The sequence below is a fragment of the Labrus mixtus genome, chromosome 5, assembly GCF_963584025.1.
Source record: "Labrus mixtus chromosome 5, fLabMix1.1, whole genome shotgun sequence".
NCBI classification, from domain to species: Eukaryota; Metazoa; Chordata; class Actinopteri; order Labriformes; family Labridae; genus Labrus; species Labrus mixtus.
In genome coordinates this window covers 16,919,356-16,945,590 of record NC_083616.1, presented here as the reverse complement: position 1 = coordinate 16,945,590, position 26,235 = coordinate 16,919,356, and the positions used below count along the sequence as shown (strand labels likewise).

Sequence of the window (26,235 nt, the reverse complement as noted above, 5' to 3'; positions counted from 1 at the left end):
GTTAGTGCCAGGGTAGGTTAAGGGGAGGGCCCATGTCACCAAGATGATTGGTCTGGCCCTTGACAGAAACTAATTGAGCAGTTATTTTCACATTATTCTATTATCCATGCAGTGTATAAAACGTCTTACATTTATTATGATATCCCATAAGCTGGAAATAGATCCAGCAAGTTTTACCTCAGGCTCAAATAAATTTGCACAAAAAAAAAACTGGTTTAATAACTGCATAGAAGCACACAGAAAAGAACACACGCATCACTAGTTGAAACACACCTTCTCCATCTTGGACTGTGACTACAAAGACATGAACACAAGAAAAGGAAAAAGACAAATGAAATGACTGTTAACAAAGTAAAAGAAAATCAACACAAAATAACAATACTGAGTAACCAAGGGTTACATGTCGGCCCTTTGCTGATCGCTCACCTTTTCCTTATCAAGCTTTTGGACAAAGAAAGAAACAAAATAAAATGTAAATACAGACAGGAAAGTTGTGAAGTAAGTAAGGTAATGGTACTGCTTTTATGATGATGGAAAACATATCATGGAAAAAATGATTTCATACATACAATTGCACAAACACAGAGAATATTTGATGCTGACACAGGAGAAAACCACAGAGGATCTAGTGGACCACATGAGAGTTTGTCAGTCAGCTGTGAGATGACAGGCAGCAGAAGAGGGGACGTGATTTATGAAATGTGTGAACCATCGAAAAAGTAAGCAAACCTTCTCCCGCTCGTGATCACTGTCATCATAGTCTGAGGACTCATCCTACAAGGAGGACACATGGTCAACGACTGTACTCATATCCACAATCATACAAACTAAAACATCTCAAATTTACCACTGGAACGGTTATATAACAAACAAAGCTCCATTTAGAATTCAGAATATTACATATAATTATGGATCATTTCCACTGTTTTTGCCCTTCTTTGTTTGGAGATGAGACGCAGCAGACCTGCTGTTCTAAGAGCGACGAGAGGCTAGCTTTTTCCTTTTAGTACTGAACGATAAAAATATCTCAAGGGTTTGTTTCCCACTTCAACCTGATTTTCAATCTTCTCAGAGTAATAACAGAAGCTCCAAAGCACACCACTTCTCAAAAGTTTCTCTCTCTCTCTTTTTTTTACAGCTACTAGCTGGAGAAAGAGATGTTTGGTGGAAACAAGTATTTAAGGCAAAATTAGCAAGATGTTCATTTGCATTTTCATTAAGCAACCAACACTTGACTTCTCCCAATGAAAGACTGGGATAGAGACAACACTGACAGAACCCAATAATGGGGCTTTTAACCTACTTTTCTCCTTATCAGTGCCACCTCATCATCTCATGTATTATTCTCAGCAAAATCTCTGATTCAGGCTGCGTCAGTATTGAAGATGTACAAACAATATCCAGAGTAATATTGAATTTTATGACCAACATGAAATCACCTGCTATTAGACAGTAGTATCGGACATTATCTTTCATATAATTTGCTTAATAACTGTTGAATGTTGGGTAATAGTATGTTCCTTATCAGTCATAAAATAACTGATACAATATGCTAACCAACATTATGTTCAACTTCACTGTCACATGCTGTATAAATTACTTACTACTTCTTCTTCATTAAAATGTACAACTAGGTTATCATCAGTTTAATTTTTATATTCATAAAATGTACTATGTGATTCTATGTCAGTGTAATAGCCATGACAAACTTTTGTGCTTAGCTTGCTTATTTCTTTTAAAAGTACATGTGCTTCTATTGTTGTTTCATTTGCACTGTTTCTTTGCATATAACCAAAATGCACTTTGTATTTTAAATTCAGTAATGATGGATGCTCTGTTGTGTATTTGTTATTTTGGAGCATTAATACTAGAGTTTCCTTTGGGGTTAATAAAGTTGTATTTGATCTTTTCTTATCTTTTCACATCTATTATAAATATTTCTGCAGTTATGACAGCACTTAAATTATGTTCACACTATCCAATGCTACTCACTACACAATCTGATAAACCGTAAAGCGGGATGCTTGAAATAACACAAACATGAAACTATTACTTCTTTTACATGTAAATTGGTTGAAGTGTTTTTCTTATTTCACCCATTGACTCAGACTAAGTATTTTCATTTGATAGTGTTTATTCCATGACAGGAGAGACATGATGCTCTCTGGGAAGAGGTGAATATAATATATGTATATTTTCTAAATGTGGCCCAAAATAGTTGGAAAATACTGATTGAGATATCGGAAAGTTTGCTATAGTGTCTCCCTAAAACCCAAGGAAGTGATCATCCCACAAACAGAAATATCTACTCTGATTTTGGTGTCACAGACTGGTTGGTTTAATGTGTGTACAGGATCAAGTATAGTCGCTTGTTCAGCTTAGAATATATTTAAGTAAAAGTAAAGAGTGTCTACCCTTTCACCCAATACAGGGTGAGTAGATGAGGCCTACAGTTTCATATTCTAATTAGAGTCTTTGTCTAATAATAGAACAAGAAAATACACATACGAAGGTGGGTCTAGTTAACAAATACAGCACAACACAGAGACCTGGTTTTTACAAAGACCAGATTTAAAACTTATTCACAGACTATAACTGGGCCTGACCAACCAACCTTATTCTCCTTCTCTTTGTTGTCAACCTGGAAGCAGACAGGATGAGTAAGGAAAGGGCAGAAAGTAAAGTAAAAGCAGGACAGCGTTAGAAATCATGTCTTTTTGCTTATTCGTGTTGTTTGGCCCTCATTCAAAATCTGAGGACAAAACAAAAATTAAAAACTACAAAGTAACCTTTTAGACCAACTTCAAAAGTCCAAAAACACATCAACAATGTGAATCCATTGTTCATCTCACTGTCATCAACAATCTGGGTTCCCCTATACACTGAACTCCCTGATAAATAAAAAGTGATTATTATTATATTATTATTATCAAGAACACCTCTAACTAGCACCATAGATTAACTAAGGAACATGAGCTGTTGAAAATGATTTATCGTCAGGTCCAATTAAAGATTGAAACTGCAGATGATTTCACTTCCATATAGAAAAACAAGATATTTTTCTAGAAAAGCGTATAGCATTGTTTCCACACTACAGTTTTCTGAGCATTTTTCTAACTGAATATACACATTAGATAAACACATACGACATCGACCAAAAACAACCTCTCTTGAAAGAAAGATAACAATAGAGAAGCACACATAGCTGGCCCATATCAGCTTGTGTATTTTCTTCACTTTAACATCAAATTTAACATCTGTTAAGAAAAGAGTAACTTCAGTCATTAAGCAGCACATACTCCCCCCTCCTTCTCTCCTCCATAGACCCCCCACAGTCAGCTGACACACTCAGACATTACAAGAAGCCATTAAGTGGAGGCTCAACACAGCATTTTTAAACACCATTAAACTCAATTATCAGCAGCCCACTGTCTAGTCTATTAAGCACTCACTAGAGAAAGAAGTGTGTTAGTGCCCAGCTGTAAATGTGCAAAGAGCTGTGCTAGCATGAGGATTTAGGATTAAGGCATCAGGATAAAGGGATTCATATGCTACGCTCTCCTTAAGCACAAAAAAACACAATACCAAAACTTAAAACTAATCCCATGTGGTGTAAAGGGTACAGGGATGTTAAAGTACTTTTTTTTAACCTAATACTACACCTTGAACATCACACCTTGGCCAAATACAAGATTGTCATAATGTGTTAGTTGTGATTTTCTTCTCGCACTAAATAAACGCTTTCTTTAAACTGCAAATACAATAATACAAAACATGCTGTGAATGCCAAGGTTCTAGTAAGAATCACACAACTTCTAACAAAGAAACACATTTAAGTCGGTGATAGAAAAATGTCTCAGAGAAAAACATTCCTGTTTCTACAGAGGATTTCTGCTTTGATTGGATGTTTCTACTTAATTTCATCTTACCTCAGATCCTTCTGAGTCTGAGCAGACGGACTGCAGTTGAAATGGACAAATAAGAAACGAAGATGAAATTAGACTTTAAAAACAAGAAATAAAGAAAAAAATAACATATAAGGATATTATCTGGATTGAAAATTCACCCTCAATCAACCTGAATCCTTCACTTTCCTTGGATTCCTTTCATTCATTTTGGCTGCCATGACTGACAACCAAAATTACATTTCCCCAATAACTCAACACAAACAAAGTTTCTTTTACAACAAAGGTGAATAAGAGTTTTTTTTTAATGCAGTCTACCCACCATGTCATCTTCCTCTCCATTTTTACTCATCGCCTGGTGGAGATGGAATGGAAATAAAAAACATACACAAACTTATAGAACATGTAGGACAAAGAAAATGTAATCATAAAGAAGAAGCAGACAAAATGATTTAATGAATGATGATGTTTTGTTGCTACGGTACTTTATGTTGCAATACTATCCCGAAATTATACTAGCATCCACTACCGTACCCTTACAGCAACTAAAAAGGAGCTAATCATAAAAATAATTTAACTGCTAATGAATCTGAGAAACTTCAAACTTTTCACTTTATTACATGAGTTTGATGAGTCCCAGCAAATTCATGGTCGTATTTGGTTGTGTGAAGTTCTTCAATACCGCATATAATAGATGACTAACCCCTGTGATGGACAAGTTTCTACCACAGTGACCTGAAAAATATTTTGCACAGTGTCTGGTACTGTGGCCGACGATGGCAACCAACCTGCAAATTGTTGGATTTACAGCATTTCTGTTTCAGTGTTTCTGTAGAAGTGTGTTTTCTACTTTGCTTCATTTATGTGCAGCACTTTTGCTGTTATGCAGTTGTTTCGCACATTGTTCACTAACCTTTAGCTAAGGTCAACCTTTCTTGATGTAACCTCTCATCCAAAAATTTACTTTTTTATGTAGAAAACAAAACAAAATGGCAACAGCAAAAGTGCCAAAATTGAGGCTTTCAAACAGTAGTCAACAAACCAATAACTAAGCTCAAGGGGGTGTACATCCATTTTCTTTACTAACAGTCCAGGGCCCGATTAGAAGACTGTCAAAAGTTAGGTACACCTAGGTGTCACTAAATGATTTTAAAACCACTAAAAAGTGATGAGATCCAAACTCAGGTGGACCCACCTCCTCATCACACTCCTCAGGTTCCTCCTCGTTCTCCATCTTACAGAAAAAACATTGTCGAAAGCACAGTGTTTATACAAAAAATATATCAAGGGGCACAGAGAAAGGAAGGAAGGAGAAGGGGGGGGGGGGGGGGGGGGTCCAGTGTATCTTGGTATCAGTGTAAATTGGGATGAATCTAGACTAACAAACACAATACTGGGTAAAAGGAGAATTTGACAGTTTGAGAGGTTAAAGCTGGGGATTTGCTTCTGTATTTGGATGTTTTTCTTTTCAGGAATAAAAGTGCAAAGGGAAGTGGTCAAAAATAATAAAAAGCCTAGACATACCATCTCCTCCTCAATAGTGAGCTGTGCAGGAAAAGACACAAAAACTGAATCTCTTACAGCCTTCATGCAAAGGAACACACGCTGAAGCTGTTTTTGAACAAATCCTTCATCTTTTACTTTTTCATGTGGAAAAGAGGACTCAAATAGACTCAAATAGACAGGCTACAACCAAACGTTATCAAATATGAATTGCAAAGGTCCCAGCAAAGTTACTCAATAGTCAAGCAAATGTTGCATGAGAAACAAAAAAAAAGAGGGAAAACTTCTCATAAGTAAAGAAATGTACTGGACAAAATTACTGGTGGTTCAGAACAATTGCACAAAAAACTTTTTTTTTAATGCATGTCCGGTTCAACTCTGCTGCTTCTCTTGATAGAAACAGATGAACTGAAATACATACAGAATGGTTTCGTTTAGTTAGTAATTAAATCCACCTGAAGGGTGATGAGCCAGGACATATCAGTTTGTTAATGCGTTGTAACATACAACTATATGGTTGGACAGGAAATTGTTTGTGCAGGAATCTTAGTTTGTTTCAAATGCTGGAGCTATTCAAGCATCAGTTCAAGAAATTGTCTGAACTTCCATAAAATAAATAACAAATCTTAACTAAAATTAGGGCCTTGTGGTTTACATCCATCACAGTGTTACTGTGGCCAGGATGAGGAAACAGGGACATATATCTTTATAACGTATATCTTTATCTTTTATCTTCAGTGAAAATACGTTGAAGAATATAATATCTTTACAAAGACAATAGACCCATGTTACACAGGAGATGTCCATCTACAACCATACAAACCATACAACAGGGACATAACACCAGAGAAATTCTCTCTCTCTCTCTCTCTCTGTGTCTCTGTTGATCATGGGATATGAATTTGGACCGTTGTCACAAAAGAAGGTACAACAGAGTCAGAGAGAGAGGGAGGATTTTGCAGTAATCAATATGAGATTGTTTCACTCATTTGGATGGATTAATAAAAAACAGATCTTATAAGTTCCCTCAAAGTGTTGATGAGATGTTCAAGAGAATGGGATGGGAATAATGGTCAGCGAAGTATTCGTCCAGGACATTATAGAGTAACTGACCATGTAAAGTGAAATCAATTCATCATTTTATCCTACCAGACACTGGTATGAAATCCTGTCATAATTAATGCCTGAGTTCTTGACCAAAGGAAACATTTTCGAGACATAGTGATCTTGACCTTTGAAAATCTTATCAGTTTATCCTGCTGTCCAGGTGGGCATTTGTACATACGGTACATTAAAGATATTCCCTCAATTGGTTTCTGGAATATCTTGTTTACAAAATAACCTGGAAAGAGACATGTTCAAAATGCCAAGGCTGACCAAGACATACACTGACTTTTGAATATTCTGCAATATTGACAACACCCACCTTTAAGAATATTTTGACCTAATTGTATTTTCTAATTTCACAACATACTGCTATTCAAACTACAATGTTGATGGTGGCTGAGTTACTGATTAAAAAAAATACATCCACAATGACAATAGCAATGCTGAAACACTACAGTGTCCCAAAGAGCCATTAGTGTATTTTCCTCAATTGGACATGTTGTTTGTCTTGCCTGCATTCCTGCAGCACTTGTTGTGAAAGTATTTTCTACCAAGCAAGGACAAGACATTCTCTAAAAAAAAAGATCAAATGTGTCCCTGATCAGTTTTCTTGTCTTTGGTGTAAAAACAGTACATTGCGTAACCACTGTTTCCCCACCATCACTAATGAGACAGTTCACTCGGCAACGACCTTTGCCCTTACACAACAAGTTTGCACACTAATTGAGCTTCTTTTAAAACTCTACTGTCAACCAAAGATTGTCATTTTGTTTTGTCTGACAATTTAATCAGTGAAGTGATATTGAATCACCCCCTAAAAAGCTAATTGCAGCTATATTTTTGTACAAATCCACCAACCTTTTATGTAGGCTACTGTATGTTATTTAGTTATGTAATCTGCCTTTTACTTGATTTACAATGTATTGGTTTTTCTACCTGACTGTATATGCACATTACTCTTCTTGAATAAAGCTAAAAAAAAAACAAACAAAAAAAAAAAGGGTGGATGCGGCCGGTTCGGGAAACGTAAATGACGCCACTTCCTTACTGAATGAATCAGACGAAGTAGGAACAAATATCTGCCTACTGTGCACGCCTACTGAATAGTAGTTACTAAACAGTATACAGCACGGATAGTAGGTACTGACTACTGACAGATTGAGTAGGTACTTGGCAATTCGGATACAGCCAAGTTCTCATTAAACAGTTTGAATTTAAACCACAGAGGAAGACCTCATAAGAGCAATCTGCAGGTTACAATGAAAAAGTCTCAGGTCTCCTCAGCAGATGATGAAATACTAACGCTGCAGGACCAGGGTTTGCAAGTTTGCACAGGTGTGATTTCCCCCCCTCTTTTACCCTTACCATTTTTGCTCCCATCGACTCAAACATCTTCTCCAACAGGACCCTCATCTGCTGGATGTTGTTCATCAGCACACAGGGCTGGAGGAGAAAGAAAGGAAGTGGGGAAGTTCAGTATAAGTCAAGCAGATAAAAGTCAAATAAAGCAGATAAAAAAATAGGAAATGACAATAAAGACAATGGATAAAATGTAAAGAAAGGAGGGGGGAATCAAACAAAGAGAAAAGAAGTTGAAGAGTTATATAAGTGGGTAGCAGCAGCTGAAATATTAATCTGCTTCACAGAGGGAGCTCTAGCTTTTAAAAGTTCAGACTCTCTCTGAATCTGAGTGTTGTGGTTTAGTTTTAGAGAGGAGACACAGCAGTACTCACTATCTTCTCCTTCTCGCAGTAGGAGGGGAAGCTCTTGGCCAGCAGGGCACAGTACTGCAGCAGCACTTTGGTGATCGTCTGAGGAAACACAAGAGCACACAAGAAGGACATGTTTACAGGGGAAAACTTCTTGAGAAGTTAAAGGACACATCTATTTGAACTCAGTCTAAGTCAACTCCTTATAGTCTGCCAGAGAGAGTATCAAGTCATTCCCAAGTTCTTTTGGAGTGAGCAAGTCAAATCTTTTTGATTGAATGGCAAGTAAATGACATGACATTTCAAACATTTTTGTTTGTTTAAGTTTTAACAGCACCCAAGTGCAAGCAAAGTCCTTGTCTTGTTGACTTGGCTACATGCCCGTGGCCATATTCACACTGCAAGATTAGGGGCTTGTTTCTGATCTATATTACTACATTCATTTTTTTCACATTATCACATTGAATAAGGCCAGTATCAGCTGGTCATGAGCATTAAGGGACCTGCATCTGTGACAGAACAGTAACAGAGAAGTAGGGGAAGTAAACATATTTAAAATTACTTTATTACAGGTTTTTACATTACATATTATCCAATTTAATCACTGACGTTTTCCATGCTATACATTTTTTTATTTTAACATTCAAAATGAAGGAAATAAAGTTAAGATAGAAGAGGACAAAGAAAAGAGTCAGTGGTCAAAATAAGCAAAACTAAAACAAAATTAGAAAGGGGGGGGGGCTTTTTAATTCAATAAAGAAGTAGGAAGATTATATTTGTTAAACTGCCTGATCTTCCTCACATCCTCTGTAAGACTTCTTACATTGAGACATTTGTCCTCTTTATCTGTTATATGCAGAATTCCAGCTTCTACCCCTCCCTACGGTGATATAGTCTACCAAAGGTCAGGTCTAACAGGCATATGTTTTATCACTCAAGCCATAGAACTGTTATAGTCTCATGAAAATCCTGTTGATGAACAGGTTCCCATTTACTCAGGATAACTGTTGATGGTCTTTATATGACTGTTTTACAGACTCTTTGAGTTGTGTTGTCACCTGATGTATTCAGGCATTTATAGGTCTTACAGATTTTTTCCCTTGTCCTCGTTACGATTCATGTTTTAACACAGCTGGAAGAAAAATGTACCCGTAATGTTGAAGTTGAAATGCATGCACAAATGTGACACAAGTAGGGGTGTTGATAAGGGATACTTCACCCATTTGCATTAAGCTTTGTATCATTAGAAACCTGATAGTATTTTTGAATGGTTGTTCATCCCGCCCTCATTTTCCCCTCAGATGGGAAATCTTTGTATTACTAAGTCTGAAAAGGAGCTTCTGATGACGCAGAAGTCATAATTTTTGCGTCACTGGAAGCTGTTGCGGTTAGCAGGGTGAAACTACAACGCTAGTTCCTCATATTTTCGACCACTGAAGCTACAGACCAATCACAGATCAGTGGGTGGGAACTCACTCCCAGAATTGAAACTTAACGTCCGCCATATTGCTTGGAAGCTATGCTAACAGGCTCTATGGAGAAAGCTGATAATGGCGAAAAAATATAAATATAGCGGCGAGATGGCTGCTGCCGACAGGCCGATCTTGTGTCTTGGCCCCTGGCCGCCGGGGTGGCCAGTGCCGGCAATCATCTAGAGAGGAGGAATCAATGTCAGTAAATGCAAACAAACAGCTTTAAGTCTGATCAGACACACACAGAGACACACAGAGACAAAGCACAACACTGACGGCTGTTCTTGAGAGTTCTTAATCAGCATCAAAACCATCCTGAATATCGTCCTTATCGAACAAAACCCTCATCATCATCAAATTCATCACCGTCATCATCAATATCATTAAGTGCATAGGTGTTCACGACAGAGCTGGGTCTTTAGCTTTTTCTTAAAGGTGCAAAAGGAGCTCTGCAGAGTGAAAGGAGTTTGGTCACTTGTTCGTATTTTGAGAAGAGTCTGTTAATCAGCACAGATGTTAACTATAGTTCACCTGCATGTCTTATCAGGTGACGTGTTTACCTCAAAATGTCTATAGATCAAATAGAAGAGACAGTACATTTATTGTTCCCCATTGCCTAATTCTGTTCAGCATAATTTAGCTGGTTGGAGTAGCATGATGGACTGCAAGGGCAAACTGTTACTCCAAGAGGAATGTCAAACGTCTAATGTGGTAGGAAATTAAGTTGAAGTCTTTGTTCAGCCTAAAAAATGCCTCTGGGTTTGAAACAATGATGTCAGGTTTGTATACCATAAATACTCCACAGGGTACTTTAAAATAAATCAGCGGGTTAATTATTCGGTCTTGATGGTAACTTGTGGACAGAGATTGACAAAAACTCTGCCTGTTATGTCACAGTGTCTGAGAGATTTCCCTACTTTCTGCTGAGTCAGACAGATGGCAGATTAGACTCATGCATTAAATATGTGGCCTGATCACTGCCTGGATACCTCAGTATAGTTTCCTCTTGTTGCTTGACCCAGTCTTCATTTTTTTCTTTTTTCTTTAGCTGTCTTTGTCTTTATTGTCCAATATTACTTTTCTGCAATGGACTATAAGAGAGAACGGACTATACGAGAGGGAAAACATAAGGAATAAGAGGGTGCAACGGCAATTACAGGGAGAAACTATGGACAAAATATGGAGAAATAGAAATAAAGAAGGTAAAACATTTTAAATATCTTAAGAAACAGAATAAAAGGTTGGAGAGCTGATGGGGGAACCAGACTGGAAAGTATGGATAAAAACAAAAAAACAGGCTGCAGTTTAGACAGGCCAGAGATGAAAAGGTTGACAGAGAGACGGACAGGAGCTGATCGGCAGCAAATAAAAGGGATCAGAGGTTGGGGACAGAGAGGTGGACGGCTAGGAGTGATGGCTTACATTAGCCGTTCTTTAATGAGTGAGTCCCATATCGATTGAGCCATCACATCACACAAACACACACACACACACATTCACAAACACACACACTCACATTTCTCCTGCATAAAAAGGTTTGTTCGATTGAATGGCTTTGCCTAAAAGCAGCTGCATTAAATTCAAAATGAAGTTAAAAAAAATACATCAAAGGTTCAATATCAGAACAAAACACTGCATTCATTTTGCAGAAAAATACTTGAAACTTGTGTTAGTCTATATTTTGAAGATTCAAGAATCAAATACAAAAGAGTTGAGTGCAAAAAACTCCTGAGACAAGGACTGACTTAAAACTTCACCAGAGAGGAATATTGATGTAATTCTTTACTGCCTCAGTAATGAAAAACACTTCATCCCTTCTTATTACAGAGACATATATATGTCCTATAATTTGGTTATCATAGATAATAAATATTAACAGTTAGTTCCGACTGAGTATTCTGATTGGAAAAGAGGCATTTCACGACAATATAGGACAACAACATCACTGGCTATGTAAGACTATCAGTCTGCCTCAACCAGAAGTTCTGAATACTTTAAATTCACATTTACAGCTGACAGTGTTTTTCATTAATCATTCTAAAATCTCAAAATCACACACTCTATTGACTCATATTGACTCTAGTTTCACTGGTTTCGAGCATAGACTGTAAAAAGAAAGTTTCGAGTAGCGAAAGTGCATTAGAAAGGAATGTTTCGGTTGCTTAGCAACATTCTAGTTTCAGTTCAATTGTGGATAGTTGAGTTGGTAGAGTTAAAAATAATCTGTTGCTGGTTTTTTATTTTTAATTCTATTTGTTGCTTATATAACTGTTGTATAAAAGCAGTCTTATAAAAGCTCTTAAAATAAATGTCAATAAATGTCAATAAATGTTGAGTGCTGCTTGGAGGTAAAGGCAGTGATTACAGAAAACATTATAAAAGGAGAAATGGCCAAATAATACCAAAGCTGTCTTCTTGGCTATTGTGGGAAGGCCTACCACAAGAAGCTGGGGCGAATATACGGGCCTATCTTTTGTAAAGTTGGTGACCTGACCTATAAATACTAAGAGTTACACTTTCTTGTGTGATTTTATTATGGTGCATTGAAAAAAATCAAAATTTAAGACCGAAGATGTTGATGGAGGTTATGTGTTTGCTTGAGCCGTGGATCTCTTACATCGTAAGCCAGCACTAATACAGTAACTGAGATTCAAGCGTTCTCATTCAACCAAGACGGTAACTAATGTGTCCAACCCATGCAACATCCTCTGGTGCTCAATGTTAACATTATAGCAGTAGCCTTATAATCATGTTAAAAGCTTGGTAAGAAAATAGTTGTCTGTCTCTAAAGCATTTTTCTCTTCATTAAGTTCAATTTAACTCATCCATTTTAATTCTGTTTTCTCATTAAAATATGGGGCATCGATAAATGGTACATGGACTTGAGCTTGTATAGTGCTTTTCTGGTGTAAGACATCAACACAGCCTGTTCACTCAGACTTTTTTGGCTGTGTTTGTGTTGTTGGTGGGAGTATTTCATTCAAAAATTGGAATGATTAAATTGCCTTTGGCACAAACTGGGCTCATGCTGTTTGGTGAGTGAAGTTATAGTACCTTAATGTTGTATTGATATTTTACCTGTTTTGTTAGTGTTCAGTGTTTAACATAAATGTATTTATTTGTCATTCAGTGCAGAGCCTGAGTCTGGATAGGTGACGGCTTCCTCAGACATATGGGGAGGATTTGATATTCTTAGTGATGTTGTATGTGTTGGTACCACGTGTTGCTGATCTCTTACTGCAGATTTGGGCAAATAAGAGCTAGGTTGGCTACTTTCCAGTAGCTCCTTTAGATTCCTCTTCTACGATTCCAATAAATACGCAACTACAGTCGACAGCCCCTACAAATATAATTGAATTTTGTGGGAGCACAAGGGTATACTAGCTCATTCCCCTGCTAATGACTTAGCCACGAGTGTTGACTGTTGGCCACCCCCTCATCCCTTTATATCATGTATAGTCACTTCTTGCTCCAAAAAGAATAAAGACAAACATGGCCGCAATGAAATGCTGAATTGAGGATTTATTTAGATCGTCCAAAAACCAATGATTGATGTCAAGGGGGCTACATTTATTACTGAGACAGTCTGTGGTCCAACCTAACAGCCCATGCAAGCAACCACTTTCATTGCTAGCCATTCGCTTTCATTGCTGGTTACCTACAGAGTCCAGCACCTCATATCGGCTACTTGCTAGGCTTGATATCGACTTTCCTAGTCTGGAAACTAGCTTTTCAGGGGACAGCAACCTGTCACTGCCCAATTCCTGCATCCTCCCTGATTTCTGTCACATCTGTGTAACCCTCTCAACAAAAGTGAGAAGAAAGCAAAATGTCTCAACTGTTAGCTACTTGATCATCAGCTCCAGAGAGCAAGCGGTTATAAATGACTAATTATATTGGAACTATTTGTAGCTTCTTTGCTTTTAAGACACAAATACCAGAAACGTGAACTAAATGTGCTTGATCAGTTGTACAAGCACCAGTAAATTAGGTCAACTTAGTACTTTGTTTTTCATCTCTCACCTTGGCAAACCGTCGATTATAATGAGCCACCACAGCGGGGTCTGGACAGTCCAGCTTCTTGATGATCTCAAAGCTCTGGTTGAGCTGAGTGAAGATGTCGACCACCGAGCTGGAGAACAGAGCGTGCTCAGACGTCTGCTGGAACTGCGGACAGAAAGACAAAAAAGATAAAATGCAAAAATTAAGACCACTAGTGCATTTTTTTTTTATCAAATCATCAACTCAATTATTACTGTTATCATTTTGAAAGTATCGTTGCTCCTTGCTGCCTTTTTTGTCCCCACCATCTTTATTTTCCAGAAATCAAATAAAAATTCAAACCATTCTTATTTCCTTTCCTTTCTACTGATGCTGTCTTCCTGTGTAATTACACCACAGATTAGTGGGTGCTCTGACCAGTATGATCATTATAATTCACTGGAAATGTTAGTCCTGGAATGGGAGCTGAGGGTTTATTGAACGTCAGCACTCATCATACAGTCTTAGAGATACATTTATCAGCTGAATTGCTCAGATGGAAATGTAAATGCTGCCCTGAGGGGTGGTTTGGTAGTTTGTGGTATTTAAGAGAATCCTGTCACATATTTCCCCAGTGTGTGAGAGACCTGATGTATCATGTCTGTCTCTTTTACTCATAGGAACCTGCAGCATGATGCATAAAAGGTCCTTTAAGAGGCAGACGGGGCCAATAAGCACTTCCTCAATAAATTCTGTCTCTAATGGACTCCACTAATTTAAAAGAGATGTGCCGTCATGCTTCATAAGAGAGGGATGAGGTTAAGTAGTAGAAGATTTTATTAAGCATTCTCTGATAGCAAATCCACAGAAAAATCCACAAATGAAGCTGAAATTGTTGGAAAGTGAAAGCAGCAAACACAAATCTGTCAGTACACATATGCAGCATTTTTCCTTCACAGCAACCAACCCTTTCAATGTTTTGAAAAGTGTTTAATCCTGAGTGCTTTGCTGCCACTGCTGCTGCTACTTTCATTATTTGTATTCATTCTTAAAAAGCTCCACCTCCGCCTCAGCGTCCATAACTCTGAGACTGTCACTATTCCCAATCCTGAGCTTGGTGCTTCCTTATTGAGAATGATTTAGTCAGAGTCCAGAGCCTGAATATAAATCTCCTTTTTTGAAGATCTATATCTGGACTTTTGCGTTTAGTTCGATAGGACACCCGCTTTTGGAGGACAATAGCCTCCATACAGTGGATGCGACCAAACCACTATAGGCCATCAGCGCCCCGATTAAATATGAGTCTTATGCCATTTCATCCACTCTGTCTGCCTTGTAAGGCAATGCTTATCTGAAAGCACTCTTAGTAATGGACAACCAGAGTAGCTTTAATGTCTATAGTAAAAACAAGCTGGATGTCTTAAATGACCATTAGAGAAATTTAGTGTGCTTCAATATACTGTACGTTGAAAAGTCTTTGTTCAGTACCAGTCAGAGCGCCCAAAACATCTGCAGACTTAACTCTTCTCACGATAACCTTCCAGATTAACAACAGAAAGTGCAGCTTCTGAAACAGCAGGAGGTTGATAGATAACACTCGTCTATCATCCTGTTCATCTGTGACCGGCTGGACAAAAGCACACTCTGCTAAAACTAAATCAGTGAGAGCTTCCTTCAAAGAGTCTGTGAACAAAAGGTCACGTCGAAGCTGTCTGTCATTCTGTTTTAGGTGTCAGACAGCTATTCTTCTTTTTACTGCATAGTTTGTTTTCTACAGCTGGTGTACATTGGCACATTTTCAACAACAACATCAACAGAAGAATATGGTTTTATTGTGCAACTAATGGACCTGATGTCGCTTGTATTTGATACTGTATTGGGTTCCGCTGGAAACCAAGTGGGGTTTGCTGTGAAAATAAAACATTTATTCATCACAAGTGGGACACGTAACAAAGAAGTTGACTCCAACAGCAGTGTATTTTCTTTTATGTGATTGTTGGTTTCTTTTGTTTTCCTGTCATTAGGAGGGAGTGAGTCCCCTTCCATTACGACTAATGTCCCCTCTCCAATTTCTTCCTGCTTGGGAGCAAATTGACCTGAGTTCTTCAGAGTTTGTGCAGCGGTCATAATAGCTCAGATCAAAAACATAATGTCTCATCTCAATTACATGAGAGGCCTGCAAATTGTTCCTGTTCTCCTAAATTAAATTTTGGTATGGCAATTTCCCTGTCCTATAAATTGTAACTTAGAATGAAATGCTTAATATTTATATTTATGGGAGAACGTAGCTCTTTCAAACATGACCCTCATAGAGGGATATTTCCATGAAGGGGTGTGGGTGGATTTTAGGAGGCAAGAACTGATGTGTGAACGCTGCAAAATTTCAACAACAGAGTGACACTATGATGACCTTTTTTTTTGTTTTAATATCAATTCTACTTGTTATTGGAAATGTTAACAATATCAACATAAGAGTGTAAAATAACAAAACCCCAGCATACAAGAGTATGAAGCAAGTTATGGGAACTTAACATCTTTCTGACTTTTAATAACATTCATTTGATTCCTTAGCAACTGTTAGCAGTTTTATGTACTTTGCTATGTTATATCTCCTTAAAACATGTGGAGCTATCACATGTGATGGGTTGCCCAGCAACAGCAAGACGCTGAACAGCAAATGCTGCTACAGAAAATAAAAAGATCAGAGCTGCACCATAATGATTCAACACTCTGTTTGTACACAAAACAATTTGTTCAACCACATTCTCTGCTGTAAAAAAAAAGCTTTATTTAAAATACAGTTTCCCTTTATGTTTTTAGTATTGATTAATTTTTGTTTTGTGACCACAAAGCCCTCCATGTACTCATCTCTTTGACTCACCCCTTCTCTCTTGTCTCTCTCCAGTGCTCCGTGCATGAACTCCATCGACACCTCCTCATTCTCAGCCAACCAGGCCAGCACGAACTGAAGGAACCAGCTGCAGAAATAAAAAGCTTCATCATTTACATGATCTTTGATACAAAAGAATGACGTGAGTCTTTACAATCTCCTGACAGCAGTGTTTCTCTGACAAACAGAACATGTATGATTTGTGTTGACTCCTAGAGCTTGCAGCAGGAACAACACAATTGTAATTCCTCATAAATTACTGATAAATGTCCTGTTTCATTGTGTCCTGCCTTTTTCTGTTTTTATCTTATCCTATTGACTTTGTGAGATTTGTTTGTTCTTATAATTGACTGTTGCCTCATTGTTTGAAAAGCTTCCCTGGTATAAAGAACCTTGTATATTTGTTTTTAAATGAACTGTGCTGTAGGAGTGAAAATTGATACATTGTACAGTATTATTGATATTTCTAGTATTCATACCCAGTGAAAAGAGCTTTGAGAAGTGTGTCTAAAACATCGTACAGAATCTCTTTAGAAAGTGAGAGTCAATCAATCAAGAGGAGCTCGCTTTTGTCTGGTGGAGACAGGGAATGAGGGAGGTAGATAATGAGTGAGTCAAAAGTGTGTGTGTGTGTGTGTGTGTGTGTGTGTGTGTGTGTGTGTGTGTGTGTGTGTGTGTGTGTGTGAGGGTGAGTCTTACGCAGGGTACTCAGGCACAGTGTCTATGAAGGCGGGCAGGTCCTTCACATACTCGTTGTAAAGCCACTTGACTTTGAAGTGCAGGTTCATGTAGTCAGCAGTCTTACACAGTCTGTGTTTCTCATGCTCTGTGAAAACCACAAACACACACAAATAAACACACAAACAACAAGAAACAGATTTGAGGTAACTGCAGTTGAAGATCTGATATCCTTTTTTTTTAGAAGTGTGCTTATGATCAGAGGCAGGTGGATACGTAAATTGTTGGTAACATATCTATTTTCTGCCTTTACATTTTTTGTGGTTCTTATTTTATCCTGTTCTCGACATTAAAGCAACTGAAATTATGTTACATCTTATTATTATATCAATATATCCTTGTTTTTTATGTGACTAGGGGAATCAATTAATAATCTCTGCCCACAAGGTTTGTAGACAAAAAAACAACAAAAAAAATAAAGAAGTCCCCTCAGTTTTCATCAAAGTCCAATCAGAGGTACCTGATTTAATTCTGGCCTTATTGGATCCAACTGAACAAACATACAGAAGGAAGAAGTGGAGAGTCAGTGTCACAGTACACAGAGCGAATAGTTTAAAAATAGCTCTGTTCTTCTAAAAGGATTCTTGAGAAGGAAAATAATATACGTGCGATATAAATATATAAATATAGCATATATAAATAACTACATAGTACTGGTTAAAATATTATATTAGTATATTGATTGAGCATTTTAGCCAAAACCAATGTTGTTAAACAGTCACAGTGAAGTTATTTTTAGGGGGAAAAATAATCCTTGTAAGTTTAGGAAAAGATTATGATAGAACTTCATCATGATCATGAATTGGACTTAAATTCTAGGTTTTCTTTCAAATTGGACGAAAAAAAATTAAAATGTTTTCTTGGTGAAGGGAGAAACCAAGTTGACATGTGAGAGAGTTCATTTCCAAGGAAAGGGAACACATGCCAGCCAAAAAGAAAATGCTGAATAATAATGTCACTTTATGGCCCATTATTTAAAAAAAGACTACTTTGCTTTTTCTTTCCCTTATTCTTGCTTGAAATTCCCCAAACAAGACTTTAAGTGAAGTGAGTCATCAGTATGCAAGGGAACCAGTCAGCAAACACAACTTTTCAGTATTCAGCATTACTTTAAATCTGATTGAGGGAAATAGAGTTCTTTCCTTTTTTATCCAGCAGTAAACTGCCATAAAATACAGACAAAATAAATTATATTTCAAGTTTTGTAGTTTTGTTTTCATACTTTCACATTTTACACTACATTGGCTCGCTCATTCACTTCCTCCCTCTGTTATTGCCCGTCTTCTATAACGTATTAGATCATGTCCAAACCCAAATTATAATAATTTGTGACAAGTCTAAAGGACAGGATGTGCTGTACTTTATTTTTCAGTTGGCCTGATTTATTCATCCCTTCTCTTGTTGTTGTGTCTAGTGTCACTGAACAGATCTGCTATTCATGACTAACTACAGATACCCGCAAACAGAAGTCTTACCAGCATGGAAATCAACTTTGCGGATTCGAAATGTGGTGGGAGCTGAGATGGTGACAGAGTTAAAATGAAAAAACAACAATACAGGTTAAGATAAGAAAAGAGAAGTGTGATAAAGCAAAGGAAGAGATGAGAAAGGCTTCAGAGATGGAGAATATAATGTTAAATGTTAAATGAACTGAAAGGTAATCTACACATTGATAAAATCTCTTAAGGGACTTTCAGTTATCAAATTTACAATCTCAGAACGTAACCGCAATCATTGCCAATCATTATCTGACAATGATCCAGTATATGCCTTTGGGATCAATGGGCACCTTCTTAGTAATTCCGGTGAAGCCAGCGGTTAGCATTAAATTACTTCAAGCGACGACTTTCTTTTTGGTGCTTTGCATTGTTTACAGTCCAATTAGTAACACGCAATTGTGTTTTCAGCTCCAAAGCAAATAAAAAATGTTTCCCTCCAGAAATGTCCCTAAATGAAACGCTACCATTTCTTTATTCATTACATCCCCTTTGGGGAGCCCTTTCATCTGTTTCTGATGGGTCTCAGTTAGGTTTCAGACAGAGGCATCATTCTGTCTTCACTGCTTCAGCTGTGAGCCTGAAAAAGAAGCAGTTTTCCTGCAATTCATTCGCAATCGACAGGTTTTCATTTTTCCGAAATTAACTACATCCTGATGCAGATCAGTAAAGAATAAAAATGGAGGCTTTGTCAGGTCTGCCTCACCAGGAGGCGAAAACAACTTTTAAAATGCTTTTAAAATGTTTTTTTGAACCAGGCTTTTGCAACAGTGCCAAGACAATTTGTTTCTCAAGTTGAAATTTTGTATCGAGAAAGGATTGTTTGCTGCATTTGAATACAGATATCTGTTTAAAGGCATACATAAATTGTCGTTAGATTACTGCCTGCAAATTTTATTCATATTCACTGACTACATTTTTATTTAGAATCTGTAAACAGAGATTATAAAAACCAGTACTTAAACTCTTCTGTGAGTGCTGACTCAGCTACATAAGCAGACACAGTTTTACTGCAACTAACACATCAAAGTAATTCTAATTCTAAAGTCTTCTGACATTGTTTTAGGACACTATAGTTTCTACAGCTTCTACTCTTATTCCAATTGGGTTAGCACAGCCAGGAGCCGACTAATGAGCAGCTAAGCAGGTTGTAGCTGAGATGGAGGGAGAGTGAAAGCAGACTGATGATGATGGCTCACTAGTTTGGAACAGCTGTTGGTGCATTTGTCTCAAAAGTAGGCTACAGTATAATTTGGAGAGCCTGACAGGAAACCAATCATCTCATGGATCACAAAGAAATCTCTCACAGTGAAATAAACTGTTCAAATAATTTCACAATAACTCACAGGACCTGAAATCACTGTGACATTAACAGTGTTTACTTGTGAAACCACAATTTGCATCAGGTCAACATCTAACATAGTCTTATGTCCTTCTTTTCTCCGACCTGTTTTGCATTGCCACCTACAGATAAATCAGCTAGATCATACTGTACTTTTTGGACTCCATAACCATGATTGTGCGGTTTTTCCAGGCTGGTCGCAGACTTTAGCTTTGACTCTCTGATTTAAATGATCAACCTTCCTGCATAGATTAACAGACAACAAACACTTCAGCAGCAATCCAACTACTGCCTCCTCTGACTAGACTATTTGTCTATAACTATTTCTCAGTCAGCTACTTTCTGTTCGTCTACAATCTCACCGTTGTTGTAGCGGTAGTGATCAATTTTATGCAAAACTAGAAGAGAAGATGAAAGAGGGCAGAATGAAAGTTGATTGGAAAAAAATAAAGTTCCCGGTGTTACTTACGCACACACACACACACACACACACACACACACACACACACACACACACACACACACACACACACACACACACACACACAGTCTTACCCTCCAGTGCGTATTTCATGTCCTGAGCGAACAGCAACCACATGACCTCCGCACTGACTTTTCCCACATTGAGCTCCTGAGGAAACCTGAACAGGAGGAAAAGACCAACCAAGAATAAGAAACTCTCAATGTGTTTGTTTGTGTGTTTATATACTTGTACTATGAACAATCAGAGGCCAGAAAAAAACTTAACACGTGAAGAAAGCATAACTAGTGATATTAATATTTTGTGCACTGCTCTTTTTTTTACTGTGATTACAGCTGTAATGTTATAAAAAAAAGGAAATGACTTACAGCATCAAATTTCAAATATGTGAAATTGTGAAAATTCATCTTTTTTTTTTTTTTTTTGGTCAAAGCCAAAAATAATATTATTATACTGACCCCCAAAAACAGTCAAGAAGGTAAAAACAAACAAAATGTTCAATATGAACTCTGCTTATGTTTGTGTCAACAGGAGGCTGCTGTGAACTTTTTTCAAGGTTAAATGATGTGATTACAATAAATTCACAATGCTCTGAAGCCATATCTTTAAGTAAAACCTACAGTTTCATGTTGTAATGTATGATATGAATGAAATACATACATGAAAAATATACTGTATATATACTATAATGAAAGTAAAACACATTTTGACTCATTTCAGACATTTCAGAAAATATGCCAAATTAAACTGAAAAGTGTTCAGAAAACTTTGGTACTGACTGATTGATGATGGGTGTGTATGAGTTCTTGTCCTCCTCAATGATGGACACAATGAGTGTGATGAGTTTAGGCCAGAAGTCCAGATTCTGGATGCTCGGTCCCTGCTCCTCTGGCTGACTCTCTTCTTTCTTCTCCCCTTCTTCTTCTTCTTCATCTTCTTCTTCCTCTTCCTCCTCCTCATCCTCTACATCTTCTCCTTCACCCTCTTCCCTCTCCTCTCCTTCTTTTTCTTTCTTCTTCTTCTTCTTTTTCTTCTTCTCTGGCTCAGGCTACATGGAGGAAAACAAAGAGAACGGTGATAAGATAAGTGTTTCCACTTTTGTGAGAAGATAAGGAGGATTCTGGGATAAAATAAGAACAGAAACAGTTGTAATTGGCGAAATGATCTGCACTAAATAATACAACTATAATTATTCCTCTTTCATACTGAGACAATTTATAATTAAGTATTCAGTCTCCATGTTTATGTGACGACTTTCTCCACACTTCATAGAGCTGAAACAGACACATTTTTTCATTATCATGCAAAGTTTTGTTAATTTATGCTGAATGCAGACTGGTTTTGTGACACAATATTTCTGAGCACTGTTACAAGATATTCAGTGTTCTGGAAACAATTTTTTGTCAGACAGAAACTCAATTCTCAGTACAAACATTTTAGCTCAACAAGATATTGATATGAGATTTTCGAGAGGGTGGAGTAAAAAGTGATGAAGAAACTGTTTGGCTTGGGTTTAAGCCCAAAGCATAACATTTTATCAAGTTGTTTGACTTCCTGTTTCTACCAACAATGATCGACTGCTTGTGTTTCACCCTTAGGCCGCAGATATTTTTGCTTTTAACTAGGAACCCGCATGCTGGTGATGTCTGTCACATGTTCCCTGCATCTGTTTGGTATTTCGGAAATGCACGTTCTCAAAATCTTACATGATGTGGACGTAAGATGCAGAATACACATGAACAGTAGGGGCAGAGGAGATGTGACAGTGTCAACACAGCAACGGGGACAACAATGGCAGAACGTTTTGAAGTCAAGCTGATAAACCAAATCCACAATTATCCACATCTATATGATGTGTCATTGTCACAGAAAAGCAACAATTATACCAGTCAAAATAGCTAGCAAGTTGACATGGAAACCTGCAAATTAAATGGAAACGAGATTAGTCTTTCAGTTCAATGAATGTACACGGGTGTCTTTTAGCCGACTGCATCCGTGGCTACATTTGTATTTGTTAAATTTTTTTATATTGTTAAAAAATTCATGTTGGCTTGGTGTCACCCAGCTAATTAAGTCACTGAAATTAACCTGCTTTACCTTTTTTGAGCTGATGCTTTTCGACTTTTTTTTTAAATTTTCTACATGATTCTACAATTAAGTGACACTTTTGTTTGTTTCACAAGACAAGAAAAAAATAGCCTCAAACATTTCAATGCCAATAAACTCACGGGTGGGACAACGGGTTGGAATTGACGGTTGAAGAGCTCCAGACAGTTGTTGAAGATGTACTCGTAGGTGGAGTTCAGACAGGCCTTAACACAGTCTCGCACCACATTGGCGGCCCGGGGAGGACTCTGCAACTCCAGGACCTGTGCAAGAACGGACATCAGAATCCGAAGACGAGTCAGTTATATCTCTGTACAGAAACACTCATCCAAGACACAAAGTACATAAATATATACATCATCTTACAGTTTTGACCCTTTGGACAGAAAGCAAGTAGCTGTGGTCATCAGACATGTATAGAGCTACTCATATGAGGTTTCCACTGCTTTGTAAAGCTTGGAATTTAAATTCCATTTCTTATAACTATGAAATAAAATGATTTAATCATTTACGTCAATCAGACATTTAAAAAATCACAAGGTAAAAGTGTGTTTGCTCTTCTTTTTCTACCCTTGTGAAGTCCTCACCTTCTAGCAGCAGTAGAGTGGAGATTTTAGTTTTATGGTATCAAGTTATGGTTTATGGGTTTAATTCCCACATAATCTTTCAGGTTATAAGCAAAAATGCTGAATTTGGTGAACCAAGTGCAGCCAAAAGTTCTCCCTGAGACATCGTCTTGAAACTCTGTTCTTGTATTTTGAGCTGCTTGTAGGACTGTTGACAATGGTGCACTGAAACGGAAGTCTTGGTTCGCAGTTCTTCATAGCTGACTGTTGGCCACACCCAAAGCCTCGAAAAGTTGGCCACCACTCCAACACTGTATCCATGCCATTAGCCGATGGGTTCATGATTGGTCAGTAGTACTACCATAACTTCAAAATCACTTCAGATTGCTTCACATGCCCAAAATCTTGTCATGAGCAACCAGTTTCTGCTTTCATATGGGGATATACTCTATCTAGATTAGTGAATGTTATACAGATAACTTCTTTTCACCTTCATCCTGAAGAAGGTGATGCTGGTGAGAAGATCCACAGTTGACTTGAGGTCACTGAGGCGAGGCTTGCTGCTGGCTGGGAAGTTGTTCTGCAGAAAAACACAAACAAATTCAAACCGTCTGTTCAAGTATATTTTCTCTTTTCGACAAGTCGCTTTCCCAACAATTATTTTTCTCTTTCAATTCTGTTTGGTAATTTGCCTAATAAGGTTAATCATATCAAGCTTCCAGTTTACTCGTCTTATAATTTATGACTGTATGGCTGAATACAAACAAACAGTCACAATGAATGCAGAGAGATTGAGGCTCAGCGTTTTGAAAAAAATATATCAGAAAACCTGCTGGGACCCCAAAATTGACTTTAAGACGGAAAAACAAACAACATCTGAGGCACTGAGAAGAGAGTATTTTTAACATCAAGAGCATATTGGAGGAAATCAAGCAGCCAAATGACAGCAGAAGGGGGTAAATATTGGTTGAAGACAACATTTGTCAATTTGGCGAAGATGATGAGTTCATACTGAGTTCTTGTATTCACAAAAACACCAATACACTGCATCCGTTTTTTTTTTGTGATTGTGTGAGGACATACTTAGATGTCATTTGAATAGACTGAACAGATCTATAGTTCTGTGTGGTGGAGGAAAGAATAGAATCAAAGACTCACTCTGTACATGGAGAGGTCAATACGGAGAGAGTTGTGCAGCTGATCCAGAAGCTTTACGAAACGATCTCTCTGTAGAAAGGAGAAAAGAAAAAGCAGAGACACTGTGTTCAGAATCTTGTTCAAACAGTGTGAGAAAAACAGAGACATGATCAATTTACTGCCTGCGTGTGTGTTTGAAAGTGTCTGAGTGTCTGAGTGTCTGTCTACATCTGAACATGTGTAGTCTGGCGCTGTGGAAAGTAACAGGAAGACTGGACTAATGCAGAGAAAAAGCTGTTTATGGTTTGAGAAATACATCAAGACGGTGACCCAGTTCTTCTGCACAGAAATATAAGAGCACTATAGTGCTACATGGTTACATTACAATCATTCTAGAAAAGATCTAAATGACCCTTGCTTATGAAGAAAGAAAAACTCTTTTGTGGTGAAATGGCGCATAAACACTGCAGGAGTGGCAGTGCAGGTTGTTACAAGCTATTTACCAAAAACACGTTGGCCTACACTAAAGTTTAACAACATTTATATGCTATGCATGTTGAAATGCATCTGGCTGTTTTTTTGTTTTGTTTTGTTCTGGACAAAGTGTACGTTTTTTTTTAACTTTCATCTTTAGGTGCCTCTGCCCAGGAACTACAGATGAAAACTTGTTTTAGATTTAGATCAATGTCAATGTTAAAAAAGAGATTTAATAAATATATATATATATAAAAAAATAGAATATACATGAATCTTTATACATGGCTGTATTTGAACAGTCAGATACATAAGAACAATTGAAAGTTATAATGCAAAATAACAATCTGTGTTCTGGGTTTGCAAGTTAATGTTTGCAATCATTTCTTCTTCTTATTTCTTTATTATTTTTTAATTTGTAGAGAAAATGTGAAAATATATCAGGCCATATTTTAAGCTAAACTAAATATTTGAATACCCTTTAGTTACTACTGTGTAGTCCCATGAGCCAACGCTGGCATTAAACATTTCCTGAAAAATAACCCCTAGCTAGGTTAACATAACTGTTAGCTAAAAAATGTCCTCCTTTGATATTGTGTTATAAGAGTAACAGTAATGTTACCTAGGAAGGTTGAATGCTAACAGAGTCATTGTCTCACAGAGTCTTATGGTATGGTAATATGATAAACTCCAGGTGAATGTCAGCTGCTGATAAAGAAAAACAAAATAGGGCTGGGCAACGATTAAATCTTCTTTAAATCTTCTTCTTCGCGATTAATCGCATTGTTATATGCAAAATCCAATAATTAAAAAGTAGTGTATAGCGCACTTTTATTGTAAATGTACTTCTCAACTTAAACAACGTAATCAAAGCAAATAAATACAAAACTACAGCTTATTGCATTCGTTGCAGTCTGGACGAAGAGTGGTGTGGGTCTCCTCTCTGCTCTCTGACTGCAGCTGGATCTGTTGCGCGAGGCTAGACTGACAGCCTGTGAGAGCTTTTGGAAGGGGGAGGGGCTCACGGCAGCACCCGCTGCTTGTTGAGGACAGTAACTGCAGAGCAATACGTGCTTTCACGTCAGTTTCTCCAAGTCTCCAATAACACCAGAAAAAGTTGCTAGATTTGAAAAAAAAAAAAAAAGGCATTTCAAAACTTCCTTTGCTGAGTGTGAGTGTGCCTGAAGCTTCCCCCTCTTATTTAACACAACCTCCCTTCTGATTTTCACTTAACATTGTAGCTTTAGTATCTAATAAACTGTTAAATGATACCTATTGAGAGGTCTTATTTTTCATACAACTTGCACACCTTTAACAAATTATCGCAG

The 26,235-nt window shown here is 37.5% G+C and overlaps 1 protein-coding gene across 1 annotated transcript in view; it reads right to left on the bottom strand.

The window, feature by feature from the left end:
• Positions 1-26,235, bottom strand: part of LOC132974780 (protein unc-13 homolog B-like) — a 169,687-nt gene that overhangs the window by 17,009 nt on the left and 126,443 nt on the right. The window contains exons 23-42 of the mRNA XM_061039055.1: positions 24,455-24,523; positions 23,787-23,876; positions 22,853-22,993; positions 21,404-21,672; positions 20,699-20,784; positions 20,506-20,541; positions 18,781-18,822; positions 17,267-17,393; positions 16,559-16,655; positions 13,720-13,863; positions 8,249-8,326; positions 7,881-7,958; positions 5,430-5,450; positions 5,101-5,139; positions 4,228-4,260; positions 3,930-3,959; positions 2,615-2,641; positions 730-774; positions 427-441; positions 274-294 (exon numbers count right to left, since the gene is read on the bottom strand). Coding sequence (XP_060895038.1) covers positions 274-294; positions 427-441; positions 730-774; positions 2,615-2,641; positions 3,930-3,959; positions 4,228-4,260; positions 5,101-5,139; positions 5,430-5,450; positions 7,881-7,958; positions 8,249-8,326; positions 13,720-13,863; positions 16,559-16,655; positions 17,267-17,393; positions 18,781-18,822; positions 20,506-20,541; positions 20,699-20,784; positions 21,404-21,672; positions 22,853-22,993; positions 23,787-23,876; positions 24,455-24,523 — 1,488 coding nt within the window. The remainder of the gene's footprint in view (positions 1-273; positions 295-426; positions 442-729; positions 775-2,614; positions 2,642-3,929; positions 3,960-4,227; positions 4,261-5,100; positions 5,140-5,429; positions 5,451-7,880; positions 7,959-8,248; positions 8,327-13,719; positions 13,864-16,558; positions 16,656-17,266; positions 17,394-18,780; positions 18,823-20,505; positions 20,542-20,698; positions 20,785-21,403; positions 21,673-22,852; positions 22,994-23,786; positions 23,877-24,454; positions 24,524-26,235) is intronic.